The sequence below is a fragment of the Anoplopoma fimbria genome, chromosome 2 (genome assembly GCF_027596085.1).
Source record: "Anoplopoma fimbria isolate UVic2021 breed Golden Eagle Sablefish chromosome 2, Afim_UVic_2022, whole genome shotgun sequence".
Taxonomy (NCBI): Eukaryota; Metazoa; Chordata; class Actinopteri; order Perciformes; family Anoplopomatidae; genus Anoplopoma; species Anoplopoma fimbria.
In genome coordinates this window covers 17,559,007-17,586,293 of record NC_072450.1, presented here as the reverse complement: position 1 = coordinate 17,586,293, position 27,287 = coordinate 17,559,007, and the positions used below count along the sequence as shown (strand labels likewise).

At 39.9% G+C, this 27,287-nt stretch overlaps 1 protein-coding gene across 2 annotated transcripts in view; it reads right to left on the bottom strand.

The window, feature by feature from the left end:
- tcf12 (transcription factor 12) overlaps positions 1–27,287 on the bottom strand; it is a 72,222-nt gene that overhangs the window by 20,724 nt on the left and 24,211 nt on the right. For both annotated transcript variants that reach the window (XM_054610472.1, XM_054610463.1), the window contains 3 exons: positions 15,574–15,635; positions 13,165–13,300; positions 12,628–12,680 (listed from right to left, as the gene is read on the bottom strand). In XM_054610472.1, the coding sequence (XP_054466447.1) occupies positions 12,628–12,680; positions 13,165–13,300; positions 15,574–15,635 (251 nt within the window). The remainder of the gene's footprint in view (positions 1–12,627; positions 12,681–13,164; positions 13,301–15,573; positions 15,636–27,287) is intronic.

The following is a 27,287-nucleotide window of genomic DNA, read 5'->3' as shown; positions in this document are numbered from 1 at the left end:
AAACAAATGATCATCTATTTATTTTCCTGTACACCTTTGCCTCATGTTTCCAAGCCTACCGACTTTGAAGTTCATGGCACACTGATCAAAATATCAAGTGTTAAAACACAAACTGTGAACTTGCACTAAGGATGTAATAACAGGAAAAGAAGGGACATTCAAAAAAATAAAACTAAGGAAAATAAGGCTTATGTCCAAGAAGCTCAAAGGGAAGAATCCAAAGTGCTGTATATCATTATTTGGAATCGAACCATATCACTGGGGAATTTAGTTTCTAGTCCAACTCTAACACACAAGGCTTAGTATGCACGACAGACACAATGCCGCTTCAAACAACTGCTATGCTCAGCCTGCTTGGAGGGGCGTTGTTCAACATTTGTGCGTGATACTTGCCAGTGCTTTCTGGGGGAAAAAAGGGCTCAGCAAAACTAAAGTCTTGAAAAAGACCAACAGTCACTGGTGAGATGTTTTGGTCAAGGAAGTTAGTTTATACATGAGGAATGTGTTAAGCAAGATGCAGATGTTACCAATGCTACAAGCTTGAGAGGAACATTTCACACGTATTTGGTTGAGTTTGAAAAATCTAAGAAAAGGCAATACCTTACAGAGTCATAGAGCTCTTGAAATTACAATTATTTCAAATTCCATTACCCTCCTAATTTCCTTTTATGGATCTGGAATATAGATCACCAAAACGAATGAATAGATCAGGATATTTAACAAGTAAACTTTAAACCACAGGTAGGAAACCGCTTACAAGTATTAATAGAACAGAACAGAATAGAATCATATCTTATATAAACAACATAAAGATATATAATATATAATGCTAACCAAAGCACATAGATATGCATTTGGATGAACAATTTTAGTCAAGTAGTTATAGATCTAGCACGTTTGGTTGTCTTTAGCTAAGCAGTAAAATATTTGAACCAACTGCACATTCTGAGAGCAGAACGGTTTCTCTGAAGCTGGTACTCTAAAAATAGCACAACCACACTGCAGAATAACATCTTCCAGTCGTTAATACCACGGAAATTTGGTTCCAGCATCAATGCAACCTCATTAACCACTCACAACATGTGTGATGTGTAAATACAGAATAGAGTATATGATAGGCCAACACAAACACAGAAATGTAAACACACCATCACAAGACTTTGTGTTGCACATGCACATAAGCATGCATGTTTCAGTGCATGTGCAACACATGTAAGGATAAGCTGCAGGCAATGAGTGCTAACCTGTTGCACTACAAAACAACAACAGGCACCTCAAAGAACACATGTTGTCTCTTTTGCATTTTTTTGCTTATTTTATGTCATTGCACTTCTCTTCTGTTTCTGCTCTTACGATCACTGCAGGGCTTTCATTTAGTTTTTTTCTTTCTCAATGGAAGAAAGATCAGTGAGCTTCTCCATCTGTATTGGTTCTGTGCCACCAGCTAACAAGCCAATGGCCCACTGTGGCCCACTTCTCCCAGTGCTCCAGATGGTGAGCCTGCTATGCAACTCTGCACTATAACAAATTAATGTGGATCAAGTTTATGCAAAGAAGAATGAACACCACCTTTCTTTTTTCCTTTCAAGGAAAATAAGGGAGAAAAAAAGTTATTTAACAAGTGCTTTTGATCGTTAAGTTTGCCCATTCTGTCCACATGCTATCAATTTTGTCTGCATCATCAACTATAACACAAGCCTGTTAATACTTAATATGAAAAAGATCAAAGTCATCTTTTATGCAGCAGGAACAAAGTGGAAATGCCGTAAGAGGTTATAAGGAAAAGTTGAAACACAAGCATGAGTAATATAATCATTTCCACACAATAACTTGAAAAGACTGCTCTGTATTTATCCTTAATTTACCCTTTATGTAACAGCAAAAAAAACAGCACAGGCAATGACAGGTGGAAATCTGCCTGTGAGGTTTGCTTAGCACAGGATCATCACTTAAGGATTACTGTAATGCACTACAGAACTCATTCAGCCATCGTTAGAGCTGTTTCCTTAAGCAGATTCATACTGTAAGCCCACAGGTTTTTACAGTTACATTGACCGTACAAACAGGAGGATTTATTTCAAAGGAGCACCTTCACCGCACCACGAAAACATCTTTACATCAAAACCTTGTTTTATTGAAAACCCAGTTCAATCAAGTCTCAGTGCAGCAAACACACACACACACACACACACACACACACACACACACACACACACACACACACACACACACACACACACACACACACACACACACACACACAATGATTCCTAAAGTACTCACACAGAAAACCTTTTCAGAGTCACAAAAATCAAAGAGATCATTACAGAGAAGTTCAGAAATCACATTAGGCTCCCTGTGGCGTCAAAAATGCCAGTGTGATTAAAAACAGATGGAATAACAGCAACACTCATGCTTAGAGCTCAATCTGCAAACAGGAAAGTCTAACCTCAACAGGCTGCCTATTTCCCTTAATCATTCCCAGACTCACACTTGTTATTATTTCAACAGTCTCAGAGATGAAGCAACAAGCCAGTCAAAATAAATTCAAGGCTGCAGAAAACTTTTCTGCCAAAATGTTTTATTTCTATGTATGAGAAAAGGTTTTTAGAATGGCATAACTTTTTCTTTATGTGTTGCCCAGCATATTAACTTGCTTGCACACAGCTGTAAAATTAGCATTAAAAAGCCTGCTAAAATAAGTTTAAAACAAAGTTAAAACTCTTGAGTTAGAATGAAATTGTACTGTCACACAGCATCAACTGATGTAATGGAAAATCAGAGAGGGGAGCCTGAGGCACATTCACACAGACAAATACACACACACACACACTGCTTTTATGTTAAAATGAAATACTAAAATTAAAGAGACAAGGACAACCCGATGGACAGGCAGACTGAGAATGACAGCCACACACACACACTTCTTCCAGCTCTTGTCTGTCTAACACACACACATTCCCAAAGAGACTACTCACCGATTTTCCGTTGTAGTAATACATTAAAGAGTTATTGCCCATTCCTGGGACAGGGTAGGCGCAATACATTGTAGCTTTAACAGTTTAAGTGACACAGATACACTATTGCAGCACACTAGCTGTCTCTCTGGACATACATCCAAGCCGTTCAAAAGGGTTTAATAATTCTTCCAGTACTGGCCTCCACACACAACCCACTCAGAGGAAACTTATGCAAAGCAGGACTGTGCCATTCCACACTGTGGAAAGGGGTGGCTGTCAGAAGGGAGTGGCTCATGTGGTACATCCCTCTCTTAAGCCTCGAAGTGCTGAGGCAAAGAGGAAAAGGACGAGGGGGAGGGGAGGGGAGGCGATGGGGAGGTGGGTGTAGAAAAGATAAAGGGAAGTGGGCGGGACAGAAAACAAATGTGTGAGCGGATTTAGTAAGAAGAAGAAGAGGGAAAAAAATTAATTCCAAGCATAAGAAATTGGAGATTTTCTGCAGGGGAAACCCCAACAAACTGGAACTAAAATAATTACATTCTAAGCAGGATTTCCTTAATAAGTGGAATTAAAAGGCGTCCAAATGAGTGCATAAATAACTGTTATCTTCCACACATTTTAATGCAGAGTGTCTTTTTTTTGTTTTTTGTGATGACTAAACGAGTCTACAGGCAGGGAGGTAAAAAAATAGAATTTTTTAAGAGTGCTTTTCCCGCATATGTCCCACACACCAATAAGGAGTCAATGAGAGAAAGTGAACGCTCATTATGGGGGGCACCGTGGGGCTGAGCATCGACAGCCATTTTACCACGGTTTACTGTCACTGCAAGCCACATATCTCCCCATTACCTTTATCATGTTGGAGGGGAGGAGGGGGAGAGCAAATGAGAGGAGAAGAAAGGAGAGGAGGAGAAGACAGATACCATATTCCAGTGAGCCCAGGTCTGTACAGTCTGACGGGAGCCTTTCATGTCTGCCACTCGAAGCTTCCTGGATTAAACACAGGCCTGGACCTAGACTCATTGAGAACATTATTGTTATAGATGAAAGCTTCCACTTCCCTAAGAAAACTAGACCTTTATTATGTTTTTTTTCCTTTTAGTGCTGTTATTATTTATCCCCCTTTCTTCTCTAGGACTCTTTTAAACTCGTCCAAAACACTGGCTCTACATGCGGTTACTGCTTTATATCCTGCACCGTTTCAAGTTGATGCTTTAAGGAAAATGGCCATGATAGAAGTGTTTGAAGGGGCCTAAAACAGGTCCAGACACACAGCACAGTGTTGTGAGAAAAACACATGAAAGCAGGAGGAGATGGGCATTCATTTCGGGAATGATGAACACATATGATTCCAGTGGTGGCTGACTCATGTCACTGGCAGCCCTTTTCTTTTAATACCGACTTTGCAGAAGACACAGTGAGAACGACTTTGTGAAGTAGTGAAAAGGGTTAAAGCAAATAAACTGAATGAATCAGCGATCGTAACACAATTCACAGAAAACCCAGTCAGTCAGTCCAGGAGGTTTTTTTTAGACTGTGAGGCAAAGATAGAAAAGATAAAAAGAAAGTGCGTGAGGTGAGACGGACAGGTGCGTGCCGGAGTTGTGAAAACAACAGGAAGTTAGTTATTGTAGTTTGGACCGCTGATTTGACCTGTTTACCAACACAGTCAGCAGCTGGAGCGACAGCAGTGGCCGTGACACTCAGGTACTATATAACCACCAACGCCTGATTGCCACAATTTGCGTTAAAATTTGCACTTTCTCAGAGTCATAACGAAGTCTATACACACAGACATGAGGCAAATATTTTTAGATCTAGTGTGATTTTTATTCGAGGATGAAATCATCTCTGATGTCAAGAACGAATAAACATCCATTAATCCCCCTGGAAATCATAGGAAAGAAGACATTCCTTATAACTCCAGAACTTCTGAGAATCATCATGTTTTTAAGTTTTCTTCAGTATCAAGGTCATTCAGAGATAGTTATCTGTACATCCATGGTCTTGGACCGGTAAATAGCTTATTGGTGGACACGGTTGTCCCAGTTTTGTATGAGGGTGGGCTCACGGAGACATACTTTGAAAACCCCTTGTATAGGAGAGGAGGGCTTAGCTCCGCCCACCTGTTCACACTAGCCTCTCTAAAGACACTCGAGTCATCACAAGGTGCTTTTCTTGGGATTTGTGTGGGTGTAGAAAAACACAGAGCAAATCCTCAGACTGAGGTCACCCTCATCTCACGATTGGATTTAGGGATGATGTCATCAGACAGGAAGATTGTTTCCTGTAAGAAACTTTGCTTCTAATCAGAGAGGGCTAACTCTTGTGTGTGTGTGTGTGTGTGTGTGTGTGTGTGTGTGTGTGTGTGTGTGTGTGTGTGTGTGTGTGTGTGTGTGTGTGTGTGTGTGTGTGTGTGTGTGTGTGTGTGTGTGTGTGTGTGTGTGTGTGTGTGTGTGTGTGTGTGTGTGTGGGGAGGGGGCTCCCAGATTGATTTTCCTCCAGATAAATGTAAGACTGTTAAGACCTTCTTAGTGACACATACAATTCATCTAATACCTGCTTCACTGTCACAGCCAACATGCAAAAGTATGAATGAGAAGTGTGGGAATGATGTGGCCTATGAATATAAATAAATCACCTTTTTTTTAGTAAGCTTCAATAAGCACCGCAAAATAGACTGATAACCAATTAAATATGAAAAGTCTTGCAATATGGAATTTTGTGTGATCAGTTAATAAAGTCTCATCTAGAATTGTTTCGTACAAAGGTTTTTCTTACATTTTGAATCATTGTAATTTTATATGTTTATAGTTTAATTTAATTTATAGATTTATTTATTTATTTATTTGCATATTCAACTAAAACATATGAAACTATTTCAAAAGATAGGTAAAAGTAATTAATGAGTGAATAGGGTTTCAGGATTTTTTATTTCTTTGTTAATATTTGCAATCAAAGTAAAAGTGCATCAGATGCATCTGAGTCATGTTTGTTAGAGGGGTGATGGCAACATGCATCTTACTTAGTTGTGGATGGATTTGGATGTATTCTTTTTTTAATTTAAGCCATTATTTCTGACAGTTGAGAAATGAGAGGAAGCACAAGAGAGGATGCAATAAAGTGAACTGGAACCACAGATGTTGACTACTACTGTAGTCAACACCCCTCCTCCCCTCCCTCACTTTATTGCATATGTCCTGTTGAGAGTAGTCAACAGCCAAAGACCACCAGACCAACCTCAACTCATTAAATCAGGCCCAGAGTTAAACATGAAGATGTCATGACCATAATCATTATGATTATGAGCTGTATCATGCAACAACGACTCAATCAATAACAATTCTGTGACTTCACTCCTGTGTGACACAAAACCACAACACAGTTTCTCTCAGCGAGCAGAGATGTTGTGATGGAAGAAGAAGAAGAAGAGAAGCAAAAAGAGAAACCTGTCTGACTGGACCACACTGCATCACAGCTGAGTTTACACACAACTGCTGTGGAAGAATGCAGCGGTGTCACAGCTGTAAGTCGTTGATACTAAACTCTTGACTGACTGACTGACGGTGGCTGATGAGGTGGAAACCCTTCTATACTCACAGTGAGAATGTTGAGCTTGTTTGGATCCACATACAATAAGTGAAGAGCCATTGTGAACTTTAATGAATCTGAAATTTAAATTAACTTTAGTGACTGTCACCTCCTTGAGATTCTGACTTTTGAGCTGTTAAACACAACGTCCTCTTTCAATTTCTTGGCTCTCATAAAGCAGACGCAGCCCATTTGTTTGTCAAGACAATAAGCAGTAACAAGTTTATTCTGGGATGTGGGGCCTGTGTATAAAATTACATGTTAGGCTTAACAATAGGCGATGGAGATAAATAAACTTTTTTCAATTTTTTTAGTTCTAATCTAACAATTTCCATGCCCTTCATTTGTTTTACATGATTTTATTTTAACTATTCAGCAGAAACTTTAATTATCAAATGTCTTCTCAACAAGAAACAAGGGTTTCCTATTTGCATGTGTTTTTTTTTACAAATAACTTATTTAATACTAACATAACTTGTTTTAAGATTTGCAGTTTTTAAACACCATGGACAAGCTTTTGGTACAAAATGTCATAAAAATCCAATTTAAGTACTGATGGTGGCATTCATTAGGCAGCATGGTTTTCCCATTCCTGCCCATTATAATTTTGCTTTGTTGTATATGTTGAATGCATTTATGTTTTAAATCATGCTTTAAAGGGCACAACAAAGCTGTGCACAGATTAATAATTGGGCACAGTGGCCTTTGAACAACGGCTATTTAAACTGCTCTAACGGCAGTAAATGTATGTAAAAAAAAAAGCTACCAACTACTTCCATCCCCCAAGCTAGCAGAAAAAAAAGTTAGCACATTTGTTGGACATATGTCCTAAACCGTTTGCTGGAAAAACTAAAAACCCTGAAAACATTACTTTCACTGACAGACAGCTCCCTTTGTTTACATTCTCATATTCACAAAAACATATTACTATTGTTTTACATTGTAAAATGAAATGTGACGATGATAACATGTGAAGAGAGAGATGGAGATTCAGTGGAGGGAAAGTGAGGATGCGTTTCTCCAACAGCTTGATTTCAGCTGACTTACAATGATGAGAAGTGATTGTTCTTTTCTGGCAGAACCAGGACGGTCGCTTCGTCATTGGGGAGCCAGAAAGAGAGAGTGAGGAGCGCAATGACCAGGTTGATTAAAAAAAAAGACCTGGTCATACTAATAGCTTTTTGAAGTCAATATGATGAAGTCATGTATTGTTCAAGCTTGATGAATTTACCTTACATTCAAACAAACTCTCTCATCTTCTTTGTCGCTGAATTACACCTGACCTTTCTATCCAGCGGAAACATCACTTTCATGTACTCTACTTGAGCACAGTGGAGTAAAGATGTAAATGTACACCTGGGTATATTTTCAAAAAATGTCTACGTTATTTATTTTTAAACATATCAGGGCCACTAACACTGTTTTTATGAAACTATTCAGAAATGAACTACATACATATATATATATTTGAAAAGAGGAACTGGGCAATAGCAAAATAAGGGAAACAACTAACTGACACATCCTGCACCAACTATCACCATGACTTTATCAGTATTACATTGAACTGGTGTGATTCATCCCTCACACACATCACATTACACATAACCATCCTTTAATTGAGATCCCAGAGACGACGCAAACCTTATGTGGTTTGATGATGTACTCTCCAGGTCACAGCAGCCCAGCTCTCTAAATAACAAACACTCTACCAATTGTCGACAGGATGTGTTCTTGAGCCTGCCAGCGATCTGAAATCAAGGTTTGCATTAACGCTGTAAACTCACACAAGCCCTACATGAATAATTTACAACAGGCCAGAATGTGAGTAATGACTTTAATCTGGGCATTCTTTTTCGTACTCTTTGTCCTTTTAACTCCTTGTTCCCCTGGCAGATGAAAGGGGTCAGGCCTCTGGCTTGTTTGCCTGATCCATTATCTGCAGCCTCTAATGTCAGTGGTAAATTTCAGCAACCCAAACAAAGATAAACACAAAGGCCAGGGTCCCAGGGGTGGCCGCGACTGTTCAGCATCATCCCTGTCAAACCAGGGGTGTCTATCTAATCAGCCATCTGATGAGGCCATCTTTGGGGAGTAACTCGGGTCAGGTCGGAGCCTAAAATACTGTCCCCTGACAGTTGCTCAGGCAAAGCAAAAAGTGATTACGTGTAGAATACACATCAAACAATTTGTAGCACACACTTAAATAATGACTGGAGTACATGGTTATGCCTAGTGACTCATTAACAATTATGAATACACTTTTGGGAAAAATAAGTGGACTTTCCAAGCTAAAATGGAAAATGCATGCATGAACATTTATTTATATTCTTTAACCCTCCCAGTGTCAATGTAATTTTTTTGTGCTTTTGCAGCTTTACTCCATTCTGCTGGGTGGCTCTAAAATCTAATTTTGCCTGGAGACTTATAAAGGCCTGGGGTGATCCTGGCTGTTTACATAGAGCTTAACATAATTTCATCCACACTCTATTCACCAAGCCCTGATGCTATGTTCTGGCCTGCTGTGGTTCAAAGAAAATAAACAAAAAGGAGCTGCTTCCTCAGCAAAAGGAACATTAGGTTACTGATGTAGTACAATAAAATGATCTCTTGTCTTTGAGCTGTTGCAGACGGATGGATAGAGAGAGAGGGAGATATATCTCTTGAATGTCATGCACCAGACAGCACTGCAAGGAACATATTAGCCTAAAGCAGGCTTCCTTTCTTACAGCTCACACAGTACAAATCTCTCAGAAACAACGGTGTCTGAGTGATCTGTCAAAAGCAAATGTCAATCTATTTTGTCATCGACACTCAGGGTTCTCGCTTGCAAAAGTCCCTGAGGGCGGTTGAATCTCAGCCCACCACTTTCTTCCTCTCATCCTGCAGCCATATCATCACCAAAGCCAGGGAGGAAGTGTCACATCAAGCCGCTGTGCCTCTGACAAGGGTTTGTAGGGGAGGAAAAAAAACACTATTTACACAAACAAACTGACACACACACACACACACACACACACACACACACACACACACACACACACACACACACACACACACACACACACACACATACACACACATACACATACACACCATGCCCTTGCAGCTTCCCATAAATATCTGACAAGATGCAACTTTACCCTAGAAGCCACAAAACTCTCTCTCTCTCTCTCTCTCTCTCTCTCTCTCTCTCTCTCTCTCTCTCCATCTCCAGTCCTCAGACAGGTGCCCACGCAGCTGCCCATCAGCATCCTTCAGTGTAGCAGCCTGTCTGTCCAATGACAACATGCTCTGTGCTTCGCTCTCAGCGCTCAGTTTATACAGTCAAAAAATGCAGCCAGCCAATTATAGCAAACGTAGCTACAGTAACAAGGGTAAAGCTTTCATGCTTGAGCGCTTTAAAGATGTTTCTCTGTCACACCGGGGTGTTAAGCTATATTCTAAATTTGTCTAGCAAAGGTTTTTTCATGTTCCACTCCTACTTTTGGCAGGGTGGAAAGTCTAGGTTAAACAATCCTTAGAATAATGGCGGATGACAAGGATTTGTTAGGCATATGCATCACACAATTACAACCACAACTGCAGTATCCCATGTCTGCAAGCACATATCCAGCAGACCACAGAGGAAGATATTTGTGTGGCTGAGGGAGGAGGGTGTCTGTATATAAGTTGAAGAAACATTTAAATGTTTGCAATCAGCCAGCTGGCCTATCTAGATAGCCTTCACATCCTGGTGCACTGCAGTGTCAAAGCCTAAATGCACAGAGGATGTGCTCCCGTAAATATTTTGATTCAGCTCCATCATGTAGTGTACACACAAACACACAAACACACACACACACACACACACACACACACACACACACACACACACACACACACACACACACACACACACACACACACACACACACACACACACACACATCATGCTTGGGCTTGCAACTTACATTGCCCATCTGATTCAAAACTACAATGTTTATTTTTAGACTGAGAAGCGAGAATACAAGCTGGAGGAAAAAGGGGATTTGCGAATGAAATAAATAAATAACAAAATTCCCAGCAGTTGACATAATGATAGGAAGCACTGTGTTGATTTTTTTATTTTTTTAAAAATCAAACAGCTATTCAGGTCTCTGGTGAGGCTCTCACGCTTGCTTACACAAGCAAAAGCTTTCAGTGGCATCTGCAGCTGCATTCATGCTTTACAGGTACACTGCAGGCTCTTCACACAGCTGCCTCTGGCAAAGTAGCTCTGACTCCAGGTGCGCCTTCCCCTCGACACTTCTTCAGCACCACCCTCACTGCTTCCAGTGTCGGTGCCAGAGACACAAACATGGGTCTTGGCTGATAACCATCCTGAGACATAATCTGAAACATTCACTTTACACATTTTCAAGGTCCACAAGTATCTCTTTACACCTTAGAATAGTTCATGCCACCATACCTGACCTACGCCTCCAATACCTATATCCTAACACCTCCTAAAAAGCTGCCAGACAACCTCCCACTCAAACATTTTCCACATATACCACCTATCAAAAAAAAACAGCTTAATGTTTTCCTTTCTCTGTCGGCAGGTTATAAGAGACCTATAGCCCGTTATTCAACAATTCCATCTTTTTCTTTCAAATGGGATCAAAGACTAACTGGGACAATTCCTCCGAGCTCCCAGCTTTATCTTCTGAGCAGCGCTGAGTGACAAGAAGAAGCTGCATTTTATCCCATGCTCCGTCACTGTTTTTCCCCATCTAGCATTGTACTGCTTGATTGCACTCTTATGAGTCACAGAATCGCACCTGCGCCCATGTGTTAAGTACTGACAAATAAAAGCCCAGCGTCCATTTACACAACAAAGAGATGTAACCCGTGAGGCAGTCATTCTTTGCCTCTCTCCCTCCGTCTGACAAGACCGCAAATATATCACTTACTTAAGAGGAAGGCAGAACACGCTCCTGCTGCTGTCAGAGACTGCTTCTCTCCCTCATGCTCTGACAAACTTATTTTCAAATCCAAATCCAGAAACAAAACACATGCCAGCCTTTTATGTTGCACGGCCTGTTCCATATTTGATTTCAGAGTAACGGCAGCAGAGGTGACGATTATCAAAGCTCTGAAAGGCAAATCCTGTCTCAGACTCCCTCACCAAAAAATAAGAAAAGAAAATCCCTTCCATTGTTTAAGGAAATAAAAGGGTGGGATTTTGGTAAACCAGTTGCTTCTTATTAAAAAGAAAAGAAAAAATCTTTGTCTTGTACCAGTTCTAGAAATTTAAGGCAAGGCTTAATACAACCTTTGCCAATCCACCAGGGTTTTAACAATGAACATCTGATTTATGCATATTAATGAACTCCGACACCCCCTGTCTAAGTGAATGCAAGCTGAGCTCCACACTTCTCTGCATCCTAATGGTTTCTGCTCCACCGGGATCATTACCAATTGAAATTTCAGATATTCTGTGCTATTAATCTCTGTCTGTCCTCCTGTTCGGCTACGTAATGACTAATTAAACATCAAAAGAGCAGAGCTGGGGATCCGCTCTGACAGCCTCTCTTTCTCCCAGGAGAGGCTGTGAGGAGGCTAGACTGTGACAGGGCAGCACTGAAAATCAATCACCTTGTGCTGCACACGTGTTTGCCAGCACACACGCACACACACATTTATTCCTGTATACACAAACACACATAAACCACAACAACTGTACAGAAAAAAATGTGCCCTACAGAGACATGTTCATATTACTATTAAACAACGAGCATAAAAAGTCAGTCTTAGATTATCAGGCAGCTCTGGTGTCACTGCTGAGACATAAAAACAACAGAATTCCCATCCAAGAAGTGTGGATGTGAAGTCAAGAGCGCTCTTTGTGTGCTAGTGGTGAAAGGGAGGGCATGTGTGTGTGTGTGTGTGTGTGTGTGTGTGTGTGTGTGTGTGTGTGTGTGTGTGTGTGTGTGTGTGTGTGTGTGTGTGTGTGTGTGTGTGTGTGTGTGTGTGTGTGTGTGTGTGTGTGTGTGTCTGCTTAAGTAAGCTCACTGTGAAATCTATTTATATGAGAGGTAGATGATCTTCCACTCACAGATGAAGGCAGGCCAGGAGGGACCTTGCGAACCTTCTTTGTTTGTAGAGGATCTGTGTAGAGATGAAAGCACATCCAGTCATTCACAGTCAAAAAAAAGAGGCAGCTATGAATGGGTTGTAAACAAGCCACAACTCACTATCAAAAATCTACTTTGTGGTATTGTTCTGTATAAAGTGTTATTTTTGATTAAATCGTGACATAAACAACCTTTAAAAGAAGATTACAACTTCATATACAAATTGTAAATACAACAATACACTCAATCCAGAGTGGCACAAAAAAAGACAAAAGCAAGTGTATCCACCTGCTAACACATGTGACTATAAAACTGTTGTCATTTTTCATTAATGTCTAAATGAAACTAAAGTTTAAGACCTGAGTGAAACTAGGTCGACAAGAAGTATCCAGTTAGATTTTGTTCCTCTTGAGGTTCTTAATATTTTGAATATTGCATACACTTGTCCCTGAAGAGAAAACTATAAAAAATTATATTTTCAGGGCATTTTATTTTACAATAATTAATATGACACTGACCGATGGGCTGAGGTTCTTGCAGAGGACGTCTTCTAGGATTGGCTGCAGTGAAGGAGTAGAAAGGAGCTGCAGACTTCCCTGACGGAGTCACTGGACTAGGACTTGCCAACGATACGTTTGACCTTACAGAAGAAGACTGACAGAAGAGAAAACAAAAACACAAATGCTTAAAATTAAAGGATCAGCTTTTGTTGTCAGTAATAAGAATGTGTACTTGAGTTGTTTGTAGTTAAAAAAATAACAATCTTGATGTCAGCTAGTCATTCCAAGCCAACTACATTGTTTAAATTGTCTCTATTTATATCATGAAATCTACATTTAACTTCAAAGGTAGTTTTTTCCCAAATAATACATCAGCAACAAAGTATGCATTAACAGTGTGTTTACTGTAAATAACAAATATCAGAATATCAGAATCAAACATGAAACATTGTTGCAATGGATGTACATATTGTTATTAGTATCATATCACTTTTTAGGTGACATGTGACATGTGACCTGTTTATTCTAGGTCACAGGACGGACTGAGAAAGCTCCCCGCATTATCCTATCACCAATGTCTATTTAACCTCTCCAACCCCAACAAACTGGGCTAAGAGCCCAATTAAGAGCTTGGTCTAATTAGTGTAAGACCAGTAGATCATGTGAGCGACAACAACTCAGAGCGATGTGCAGTATTTGGCTGTAACCTCGACTCATGTGCCCCGTTGGAACCAGCAGGCTAAGGATTGACACAGTAACCACTGAGACCAATACCATACTGACAAAATCAAAACAATTTAAAAATAAAATATTTTCACTGTAAAGAGAACATTTATGAAATACTCTATAACAGAAATTATTTCTCTGACCCAGAATGTAGGTCATGAAAAACTGTCAGAGGCTACGTCAAAAAAATAAAAAATCAGGTCAGGTTCAGTAAAATAACAACGTGTCACTGGTGCTACAGCGTTCACGTAACACAACAGACCCACTTCTGCTGTTGTCTTTGTTCAATGCTATTGAATCCCTGCAGCAACACAGGATCTGGCCTCTTTTACACTATTCTAGCTATACAGGGACAAACCACTGAGGAGTCATGCACATTTGGATGTTTGTGACTCTGTTTGTGAACACTTCTGCATTAGTAGAATTAATGCAAGAACCTGAGAATCAAACTCTTGCAGATTAAATACTATTTCATTCGTAACAGCAGCTAGAAATATTTCTACCTGCCAAGTCAGTTGTCTTATTCAATTATTTGGCTTTAACTTTCTTGAATATATGGCAGGCTATAAATCAATAGGGCTATTAGCCAATAATACAATACAAAATTGTTAAATGTTTTGCCGTGTAACTCTTCCGGTGGTTATTGCCTATCATCCTTATAATGTTGTGGCTGTTCCCAGCAGAATTCTTTGCAGATTCTCCATGGAAAGATATGCATTTTTGTCATTCTGGTTGTGTTCTTTGACTAGAGAATATCAATTTATCTCAGATATCTACAGCTGCAGATCTGCACCCCCACTACTGAAAATGTATTAAATGGCATTCCCTCTAAAAATGCTTTTATCAATAAGAAGTATCTTTATTACATTTCAACTGTACAGTATCTTTTTCAAAAGTTTCTATCTATGTGAGATCAAGTTGTGTCATGTTGTAAGATTATTTCACAGTGTATTGCAAAAGCCCATTTTCCTAACAAAAACAACAGAAATCGATACCAGAGGGGATTTTTTAATGACAGTGGCTTCTCTACTTGGCTTTAGGCAGTCTGATCTGAGGAGCTCTGACTGAAGAATCCCTGTCAGCTTTAGTTTAATAGTGGATAAACTGTATGAAAACCTAAAGGGTTCAAGACACTTTCAGTTTCTCAAGAGGTCAACATTTTAAGTGATTTGAGATTACATCTTGTTGAGCCTTGTACACTCTTTGAAACAAAGATCTGCAGTCCCATGTTGAACCTTAGAAACTCTTAGACGTTGAAATCAATTCTAAAATTAACAAGAAGCGAATGAAAGCAGCAGAGTAATGCTCAGAAGTTATGGACTCCCAGTCCTGGCAGAAGCCTGCATGCTTTGTTTGTGGTATTCATAATGAAGCTTTTATTTAGAAAAGAGTAAAGGGATTTACAGTAATCCAACTTTGGTTAAATAAAGGCATGGATTCCCTTTTTGAAATCAGCAGAAGAGAGGCAGTCAAAACTCAAGGGTAAATGAATGTTTTTGTAGCAACCTGAAGTGTTGGATCCATTGAACTTTAACTGTTCTCACCCTCTTTTTAATACACTGATTAATGGATAAGACTACATACAGTATATAACAATTTAGAACATGTTGCTGGTTTTCAGGGGAACCAGTTTTATTGGTTTTGGGAATACAGAAGCTGATTTATTTTATCAAAATGCATGTAGCTCAGCTTTGAACTCACCTGAACGCTAGATGCTCCAGGACTCCTCCCGTAGTTTGAAAAGGGAGCCCTCTGTGATTTACCTGTAAAAACACACAATGGACAGTGACAGCAATCATTATATCCTCTTGATATTGAAAACACACCTGGAATGAGGTGTGTGATGATTGGATATTATCTGATGTTGGCTAGAAGCAAAAGGGGGAAAAAAGAAATTGCATTTCATAGAAATGCGACTCCCTCAGGTACCATAACAATATATTACGTACTAAATATACTAATCAACAAACAAAAAGTATTTTAATCTTAACTTGAATCTTAAGAAAATCCGAAATGCAAACCTGCAATTCTGTAAAAGAGTATATCATAAATATAAAAATGATAATTATAAAAAAATAAAAATAAAGAGTGATAATCGTCAGGGAGTCCTTCTATCAGTGTCACATTCAATGTGCACACTTCAAAGGAAGGCTCCCGTGCAGCCATCATAGAGAAAATAAAACCTACAGTATACAACGCACATAATTCATACACATCACAATATTCCAACTCAGCAGTTTCACTCCCCTGGAAAAACAAACAAACAAACAAATGAGAGCTCCTCGGGGAGAATGATGAATAACTTTAACAGCGTTGTACATTATTTTTTGTCAGACTTCCAAATATTACAAGCACAGACACAAGCGTTGGAACTAAATTCTGTTTACTCCGGGGAAAAGGTAAATATTTTTTTGTAAGTTCAAAACTTGCATACCCTGGATCTTTCGTTACACAGTGACTGATCTGAACATTGCTTTCACAAGCGCAGGTGAACCGAGGCTCTTTTAAGAGAATTCACTTGTGCTTATCTGTGCAGTCCTGCAGGAGACAGTTGTTCTGCATCTGTGCAGACCGTCTCTAGAGACGAAGGAAACTGAGGAAATCAGGGAAGATGGGTAAACTGGCAAAGCTGCTTCTCTTCTAACAATAATGTGATACAGTTCTGAGCCATCGCTCTTGCGAAAGGAAATAGGATTAAGTTGTCGGTTAGCACCAACGTTCACTATAAGGGCAGAATAATGAAACATCTCCTTTGACAGAGAATTTGAATTTCTGTTTTTATGTCTAATATCTAAAGGTGGTTTAATGGAATTAATTTTCACTCCTTAAAAGGAAAAGGAGTTAAATATTCATTGGCAGCATGTGTTTTGTCACACACACTGTGTCTTGTGTGAATAATTGATGGTCACTGTTGTAGTTTCAGGGCCCACCAGGGCAGACAGATGTGTTTGTGAAAACAATGTCTCAGTCCACACTATGAGACAGAGAAGCAGGGACACAGTGCTCCCCAAAAAACTGTGGAGCCCGACAAAATAAAGTCTACGAAGACATTTAATCAACAGTGAAGCCTAAATACACAGGAAAGCACAGTATAACCAAGGACCTACTGAGCAAAATATCATGCGTAAATATTTACTGCATTTGTAAGCACTGCAATACGGCCACTTTCTTGCCAATGCATCTACAAGGACACTACCGGTTACAATAGGAAAGAGCTTGTATAAAATGAGCGAGAAAGACAGTTTCCTCTTAAGCTGCAGCCATCATGCTGTTCCTTTTTCCCCATTAGAGAGTTATCAGCAATGTATATATTTAACTTGCTTCCTTTATAAACAAAGCGTTGAGTGTATCCGGGCATCACTGTGCAAATGGATGCGATGTCCGAGCTTTGATTCAGTCTATTATATGTCTGTCTCCCACCCTGCATAAATCTCTCCAAGAATTCATAATAGACTTGAAATGTAATACAACTATATTTTCATCCTTTAAAGTCCTGATTGAACCATCTCCTTCTACTGGTTATCAGTCCTGATAGGCTAAATAGGGGAGACAGCATTTCAATTAGATTTTTGACAGTTTAAATTGCACGTTTTCAAGATTGTAACAAGCTAAAGCTACTGTTATTCATCCACTGATTTTTAAGGAATAGATCAACACCGCTCTATTACTTTGACAGATTCAACGTGATCAAAGCTTTTTATTTAGCTTTGAAAGTCTCCTCATCCACATGATGTTATTTGTCTATCTGAATCACCACATTTTTGTTTAATGACTCTCAAAGACAGTAAGTCACTTGTATTTACTTTCAGTGTTACTCATGATTTGTAGATGAGTAGAAGATGAAACCATAACTTCATAGCATGAGTAGCATACCAGATCAAAGTATCCAATGACAGGGAAAAGTCTGGCGCCCCCCCCCATTCAGATCCTGTTCCCTCCCCACCTAAGATGACACGAATAAGCCAGCAAAGAAGAGAAGGATGCAGCAGTCCTCCAGGGGACCAGCCACGTGGCAGCGTATTTGGGGATTAACTTCAGCTTGTTTACAGAGGTCATGGACATGTCTCTCTCTAGAGTTTGTGCATCTCATCTCTGCCCTCAGTGGTGAGAGTGCAGTAACTCATATTCTCCATCTTCTTCCTTTCCTGCTGGAAACAACCAGCAGGTATTTTTCCTTCTTTAATAGATCAAACAGATTTGAAAGAAACAATCTAACAAGAGTCAGTCAATAATTTCGTAACCGATCCTTTATGTCCTTATGACAGTTTAAATCCCTGCTTAGCCTCTTAAACTTTACAATAAAACAATGACCCGAGAACAACCCCTGCTTGTAAAGGACTCAGTGAAATTTACAGTTTGCAACTACGTGGCTGAACTGCTTTTCAAATTTCAGGAGAATGCATATTTATGATGGTGAGGTAAAGTAGAACAAAGTGATATATCAAGTGGAACATAATGCTGGGTTGGTCGGTTCTAAAGCCAGGAGCCTAAATTAGCTGAATAAAATATACCCTTATCATGCAGTGACACAATCTCCTCTCCAACGCACACAGACTGTAACTCATTCTGAGGAAAATAGGTCACTGTAATAATCTGTATTTCACAAAAAAACAACCTCAAAACAAGTTGTTCAATAACAATTTTCCCCGGATTGAAGTATTTAGGTTTGCAACACTAGCTTATGAATCAAAGTCTATTCCTACTGTGAGGAAAGAAGAAACAAACAAAAAATCTGATTTAATTTGATGGGTTCCAGGCTTGTTATTACCAATGCTTTGTTTTCCCTCCTCTGAGCAGGCCTGTGTGATCACAGCTTCACATGAGCAACACTATTATTGTTATCATTATTTCTTGAGTAGGCCCATTTGTTCTGAGCAGGGCAACACGGGTCTAAGCGGGTGTTTTTTTCATGTGTCACAGGCCTACTAATGAGTCTAAAGTGCAGTGATTGAGTGGAAGCAAAAGTCATTATCTGCCGTAAAACAGCAACGCATGCAAAAGATACAAAATGCAAAGAAGCATCATGAGCAAAGTGGCTTAATTACTGCACCATCAGTTATACCAATTTAAGTATGCAGACTGCCATCACACAGAACAACCCTAATGCAAAGCAAAATCTATCTAATGAGGGAAAAAATCCATCAATTCTGATTAAAATATTCTGTGAAGATGCTAAATTGAATATAACTCAGAGGTGTGACAGTGTAACTATGATTGTGAAACATTTAACTGCAGAAGAATCTATATCCAACAGAATTTGTCCTGGTGGAAATATTTCATTAGTTAGATTAGATTTTTGGCAAGAACTAAATGTCCATGTTTTACTCTTTTCATCCCCAGCCATGTGACCAACTGGAAAAAGGATGTGCCAGCTACATTAAAACAATCAAAAATGTATAAAGATCTGAGTGTCAAGCTAAATCACACAATGTCTAGTCAATCACAAGTGAAATACCTTATTTAAAGGATCATTACCCGAGTCAATACATTGAAACTTTTGGCAGCAATTATAGCTTATAGTTTAATTATAATTTAATTATAGTCACTGCCACATTTGCAAAGGCTCAGTCAAGATTTTTCGGAAGCATCTGTTCTCTATCAATTTTAAAGGCATTCAAACAGTGCTATTACTGTCCAACATACATGTTGTGAAGCCACTCCAGTGTTGATAAAACAGTAAGCATTGGATGCTCGAGGTCAAAGTTTTGTTAGTACAGAAATCGTCAGTCCCAATGCAAGGCACTCTGAAGCAGGATATACTTAATAATGTGCCTCATATCATCCATCCATCCATCCATACTCCAGGCTGCTGTCATGTGCCTTTTATCATGAGAGGCTAATTTCTGCACATACAGCCCAAATTGTACAAGTGTTACACTGACATGTTATTCTCTTGGCAAGCTCGCTCACTTCAGACAAGTAGGTGCATTATTTCTGTCAGCTATCTTTTAGGTTCTCTGTATCTTCGCCTGGTTGCTCAGTTTGGTTGGGATGAGAAGCTCCAGGTCTCTTGTTCCACATTTTTATTTCCTAGGATGAAACCTGCTGAGCTCTTGCAAAACTTTGCATTGTCTGACATACACTGACATTGACAGCTGTCCCACACACCCGTTACACAGCTACACTACACAGGATGGGGCTTTGCATTGCACAAAGCTACAGTTTTGACATAAATAAGTACTATTTCTCTTTCAATTTCTTTACCCAGATGTTTTCATCTATTGCACAAGTTTTTGCTTCTCTTCCAAGTGTTTATTCTGCAGAAACCACAGTATAAAATAAAAGTGGTTTAAGACCACACAATTGACATTTTTGTGAGAATCTTCTCAACATACTGTGCAACCAAAGCACTTTGGTGCTAATGTAAACTGTTAATACTGTACAGTACTGTACTTGTACAACTCACACCAAACATACAAAACGCCCCACACACCCCTTCACCGAGCTCATAGAAAGCACCAGTGCACCTGTTGGATTTCACCAATTAAATGTTCAAGTGTGAGCAAGCTTTTGTATTATAACATGTCTATCTTACTTATCAACAAGGTCCCTAAAAATATAAGAGTTTGACTGTTGAACAATTATTTCAATAAGAATTCACTAATTAAAAAGTGACATGTCTTTGACAAGCTCTCTAAAATGTGAGCGAAAGCATGCTTTGTTAGTACATTGGCTTTTGTATACAACATACATTCGTTGTATTAAAACTAGTAAACATATAATATCTAAGTGCATAAGCCAAACCATAGAAAAGTCCTATCAAATTTTCAATCTGGTACAACCTGAGCTACACAAACACGCTGAGGTAGTGAAGTTAATATTAGGTGCTGAAATCTGACTGAAAGAAAACGCATGCTGGCCAGTCATTCATAGCGTGCATCCTTATTGATCACAGGGCTGCAGTGCAGCCTTTTATTCTGATAATGTGAGAGGTAGTGACCTAAGCGTCTCTGGGGATCAATTCAAAACCCTTGCCACAAAAACAGCCAATTAGTGAGCGTGCTTCACTGCCTCTCCGATGCATTCCAAGAGCCTTTTTTTTTTTTCATCCAGAAAACAAGTCTATTTTCCTCGCTCCGAGGAAAGTCATGAGACCATGAAAACAAACACATAATACAGGATGAGGAAATGTTGTTAATGTAGAAACCGTATGAATTCATCACGTCTGTGCTCATGTTCCCAAGTGACAACTTCCATGGCACCTAACCACAACACATTAATCCTATCAGGTTAATAGCCCATTTCTTAATGCCGGACCCCCTTTCGGGCCTAATTTATGGCAAAAAAGGAAGAATTTTATAAATCTCTATTTAAAGCTTTATTAAAGACTTATATACAGGTCATACAGCTTTGTGTGGTTTTTCTGTTGATTTCCATGAAAAGGAGGGAATACAAGGCCCTGATTCTGGGATAATCAAATCACAAACAGGATACTCTACCCTACATAAAGTCATGTTTACTTCTTAGGAGTAAAGCTAGACAGGCTCCATGGTTACTAATACATTCCTCTGGCAACAAGAGATGGCACAACGACAAATCAGATGTACACTCACTCACTTTTGCCTCATACCTTTTTAAAAGGCCTCTTTTTGATTCCTTTTTTCAAGAGTTTGTGTACATCCATCTTGACAAAGCTGTTTGATGCTTCCACCAGGTTCTGTTTGACAGTAAACAAAAGCTGGCTTGGTTAGAGTTTAGGTCAGAGTGGATAAGGAAAAAGGGAGGGGAGGTAGTGTACCACCATCAGCTTCCTCCCTCCCTAGCTGGGGGAGAATGTCTACAGCCCATCCGCAGTAACAACAGTAGGACAGAGATACATGATGGAGCCACAAAACACTGAGAAAACATGTCTCCTCTGCCCTGAGCTTGACATTAATTTCAGCGTACAGCCTTGTCAGCAGTGACATTATTCAAAACAGCAAGAGCAAATGTTAATGAGTTCTTATTTGCATATTTATTTTTTTCGTTGTTGAAATGTCACTGATTATTACGTTCTATGATGATAAATGCATCTGCTCATGCAGCCTGATGTGTAATTAGCCATTAGGTGGAATGAATAGATCAATTAAAGTAGAAGGACCATGATTAAGAGAAATCAAACCAGGAGGAATGCAGGAGTGAGAAACAAAATAACACATTAGGCTTGGGGGGAGGAAAAGCTTACCACCATTGCTTTTAAATTAGACTAAAAATCTGGAAAGGGATCAAAGATATTAAAGACTTTACTGCACATTCTTTAGCCCTGAAGTAAAACTTTCAAAATCTGGAGCTGCTGCCCTTCGCACTAGCTAAACAGTTTTTATTTTTTTCCTTAAATCCATCTCTTGGTGAGAGAGGAGATGTGGATTCCCTGATTGTATTTATCCCCTCCCGGGATAATCAGGTGCCATGGCTTGGTCTGTTTGAAATTTTTTTTTTAAGTCGGTAAAAGGAAAGAGGGGGAGGTGTAAAGGGGAAAATGTTTTCGCTTGGCCTTTGCCTTTTTCCGAGCCCAACTATTCTCCTGCCAGCACTTGTTATTCACGAATGAGAAAAAAAAAATGCATTACTGCAGACCAGATGGGAACATTCCACATGACCAAACCAATCAATCACCTTGGTGGGACGCAGGTGTGACACAGCCGTGCAGCAACACACCATTTCACAGTCTATCAGGCACAAACACATGGTCACCAATCAATGGCACCCTGAGGACCCACGAGGAGGGGTGCTCCTCCGCAGCCTCAGTGGTTCATGGCTGATGACTTCATAATCACACATCCATTCTCTCTGAGGAGGAAGGCGATGAGCTACCTAATAACGTCTCCCACCATGTGGGCACCAACACTGTAATGGATGCCGCTTCGACAGGGCCAACGTGCTCCCACCCCTGCATGACACATTCACATGTGAGCTCACCAGCACTGGCCCTCTCACAATGAAAGAAGGCTGGAAACAAGAGCACATTTAACAAGCTGAAGAAATGTCCCCAGTCGGATATTGGAATCAAGTCAGTGTGTGACATCAAAGTGTCGTTGTGTGTTCGGTAATAGAAGCCAAACAACTGTTGAACAGCGAAACAACAGAGGTGAAGGACAAGAAAAGGATACACGCATGGGCTAGGAATGCTGATCCAGCTCCAAGCACTGTGGGCATATTTCCTTACACAAAAGCCCCATGCAAACCCTTTAAGTACATGAAGGGCCTGCATTAAATAAAACATCAAAACAGCCTGAAGGGGATAAATCTTTTGATGAGTGCTTTCAGTGGGGATGGCATTGTATGAGGGCAAAAACCATAGCAGCCATTTAAAAGAGTTTTGTTGATTTTAAGTTGACAAAAAAGAGATGTACCTTCCCACCCCCATATTCCTGACTGTGAAGAAAAAGTCTCACAGAGCCGTGCTTCTCTCTACACTTCCCACACCTCACACTCTCAAGGCTGTGCCAGGCATTGTCAAGTGGGAGTAAAGGCGAAACAAATGTCTGCGTTTTATTAACCAACCACAAACCACTACAGTCCAACAAAAAAGGAGTGTAACATTATCTAGGGTTTTGTTTGCCAGCACACCCAGCATGGACACAGGACGCCTGGGAGAGCAGTTGTGACTTTGGTAAAAATGGAGGCGGGGGTTAGGAGTGGTGGGCATGACAATTAAACAGCAACTGTTGGCCAGGTTTTCTGATGCTCATCTCAACAAAGAACTCAACCTTTGATGTGTTTTCAAAGTCGATGCTTTTGGTGAGAGAAACTTTACAAAGTTCCCCTAAAACCTGACTTGTTCATGTTCCAGAGATTGTCCCGGACTATGGGATCAATTTCATGCATTCTCCATGTTGTAGTAGTAAAGTTACTCAGTTTCAAGAAAAAGAAAGAAAGGAATGATCTGTGTTCAACCTGGGTTCACACCAAGGCCATTACAAAATAAATGAGTCATGAAGTTGGTATTTGTGACACATGCAAGCAGACCCCCACTAATGCTTTTGCCCTGTGTCTCACGTTGACACAGCCACAAACACAGTGATTTTTCAATGAGTTTGTTTTTTTATTTACACAAAGGCCAACAACACAAATCTATAAGAGGATTGAGGATAAACAACCTATGAATGACCCATAGATATGCCTTAGATATGTGCAACAGGTGTGTACAGTAACATATAGTGTATACAGACACAGCTATTTATTCAGATTTGTCTCAATTGAAAACAACTGTTGTTTAGCTTTAATGCTCTCAAGACAACATCTGGCAATTCCAAAGGTATTAAAGTCAGTGCCAACACTACAAAATGTATCAACGTTAAAATACCATTGCTATGTATAGAGATCATTTGAAAAATGTGTTCAGCCATCCAATTTAATAGATGAGTCACATATTTACTGGCATGGTTTGTGTTTACAATACTATACAGTAAGTACTGCTTTTCTGCAAAGGAGACAGAAAATGTTCAAATTCAATGGTCACTGGCTTTTTTTATGTGTATATCGGAGTTGCGCAAAGAGTACATATTCAAAACTGTCGGCAATGGCAGCACCAAGCGCTGAAGTCAGCAGACTTTAATTGTTCCACTAACAGTAATTCTTCTGAATGAATCTTTTCCCTTTTAGCTTCGCACTTGTATTAAAATAATCTCTAACATTCTTCTTGGCATCAGCTGCAGGCAGCATGAGGTGAGAGAAAGGGGGGAGGGGAGAAAGAAAGGGAGAGAGTGGAAAAGAGAGCGAGATGTGGGATATACAAGTAGGCCAACAAGCACAATGGGTCTTTGCTAAAGAATATGGATTTATCTTAACTTCTTTTAATCATTACTCAAAAATGTGTATTTTCAGCACAACATATTTTTTGAAAGTCAGAATGGTCTCTCTTTTTGATGTGCAAACATCTGCAGATGCGCGTGTACACGATTATCCACAAGTAACTTATCCTGGACCATAAAATAAATCAATACACATAATAAGCATTCTTTCATAAAATGCAGTCAAACAAGCTACACAAGGATACCTGATTCTAAATACAATTATGGTACATGATGACTTGTTGTGTCATCATATCTTGGCCTGAGCCAGGCTCTTCCTTCCTCTTTGGAGAGACAGCCCTCCAGGCCTATTGGGACTACAGCTGATCCCCTGCAGCTGGGCAGCCTCGCCAGTCTCATGCTGGGGGCCGGGGCACGGGAAGGCAAGGCCAGGGCGGGGCAGGGCTGAAAAAAGCAAGAGGGCGGGGATGTGTGGGGAGATGTGGGCGGCGTGTGGATGGAGAATAGGGATTTGCACCCTTTCAGCTCGTCTTCAGCTCTTCATGCTCTACTGACCGCGGTAATAGATAAGCACACCCTGCAGCTCTGCATAATGACCGGCTCCATCCACTAAACTGTGCTGAACATCTCCTCCTCTATGGCTCTGTGCTCTCTGTTCTGTTCATATACTGTATACAGTACATATATACATTTTGCATTTATCACTTTTTGATAAAGTGAATGTGCAAAAAGTAGTTAGTGCACTATCAAGCTGTGTGTGTGTGTGTGTGTGTGTGTGTGTGTGTGTGTGTGTGTGTGTGTGTGTGTGTGTGTGTGTGTGTGTGTGTGTGTGTGTGTGTGTGTGTGTGTGTACTGGTGTGAATGACAGTGGGGAGAGGGAGCAGCATTGGCAGCACCTGTGACCCACCACTAGAAAACTGAGTGCACACCTGAACAGCACCTGGCCACAATCACAGCCTGGGTCTGAGAGGGGTCTCTCATGGGACGGAGCATTAGCATATGACACCTGCCCCAGTAAAAACACACTTGGGATACCAATGTGATGTGGGATTTGACGCTTCACCAAAAGCCTTGAGGAACAATTAGAAATGAAAAGGGAAAAGACTGAAAGAGATTAATTATATTCTAGTGCAAAGACTACCAAATGTAGCATGATTGTATGATGCCTTTTTTTGTATCTTAAAAAAATGCAAAGTCACCGAAACAACTCCACAAAGTTTAAAAAGAAACAAAACAAACAAAAGACAGAATATTTTTCTTTACACAGTTTGCAAACGAGGAGAGAAATCAACTGCACCATCAAACGCTTACTGAATGCTAATATGATGCAAATTTTAGGTTCCAGCAGGGTATTATTACGCTCCCTTTACCAGCATGCATTATGGCTTTAAACTACCTAGAGAGCAGAGACAAATACACAACATATCATTACCATTTTATGACATCCGTGATATCAAATCCAGGCAAATAATATGGATATGAGGTATTTGCAAAATCATCATATTACAACTAAAATGTTGGCTGGGGCATACTGAGAGTAAAACAATAATAAAGGACTGCCATGAAAGAAATAAGCAAACATTAAACAGTCAAGTTATCTGAGTTAAGTGAAGATACAAAGCAACATATGCTCCTAAAAGGTTGCATGCCAGTCATTTTAACACCTAAACTAATGTTTAAGGTTAGGCATTGACTTCTAGTAGCTGGGGTCAGGATAGCTCATTGGTCATGATATAGAACCTGAACAGATCAGGCTACCGGTACCTCGGTAAGCACGGACGCCTGTCCAATTCTAGCCCTTGAATGCTACACAGTGCTTGTTTTGCAAGAAAAGAGTGGAACAATGCAATATAAACACAGGTTGTGGATCCTTTATTTGGTCACATGAGACAAATCTCTGTTTCTTCCATCAAACAAATAATTGTATTATTTTAATTTCAACTTTATTTTCCGATGAGGCCCTCATGAGACTGAGCTCTGAGGTAGAATGAAGTCTGAAGTACATTATAATAAAACACAAGGAGCTTATCAGTAATGTATTATAATTGCAACATCAGTACTGAGCTGTCTAGACTTTTTTTTTATTGAATAAATTAGCTCCATGGCAACAAAAAACCCCACCTGACTGATGGGATTTGAGACCACAGCAATGCAGCAGTTATATAACAATAACAGAAAGTAGTCCATTGTGACTTTTAATGTTCTGTATAACTAGCATGTGGAGTCTTTAAAGCTGGTGATATTTTACTGTCGGCTTTGGGTCACAGGCTCCTGCAACACCCAGTGAAAGGTGATCTACAGCGGTGGGTGAGACACAAACACAGGTAGTCACATTATGGCCACATGCGAATGCCGACGGACTGGGAGCAGGATGCATGCGGCTGCATGTGTGTGTTGGTGAGAGCGTTAAGCTGATTAGTTTTCATGCAGGGCTAAAGCTGTATGATTAATATGTATGAAGCACACCAGAGAAACGTGAGGATGAAAGTACGACTCAGCAGTTGTGATATCATGCCCTCAGGCACATGGCTGGAAAGAACTGATGACCAAGCAGTCGTCCCCACAGAAGAAGTAAGAAACAACGTGAAGCCATCTGTTTGTATTTATTTAATTAAATAAAAAAAATCTTGAAAGGTATACAGGGCTTAGAGTAATTTATCATCAATCACAATTCATCACAAT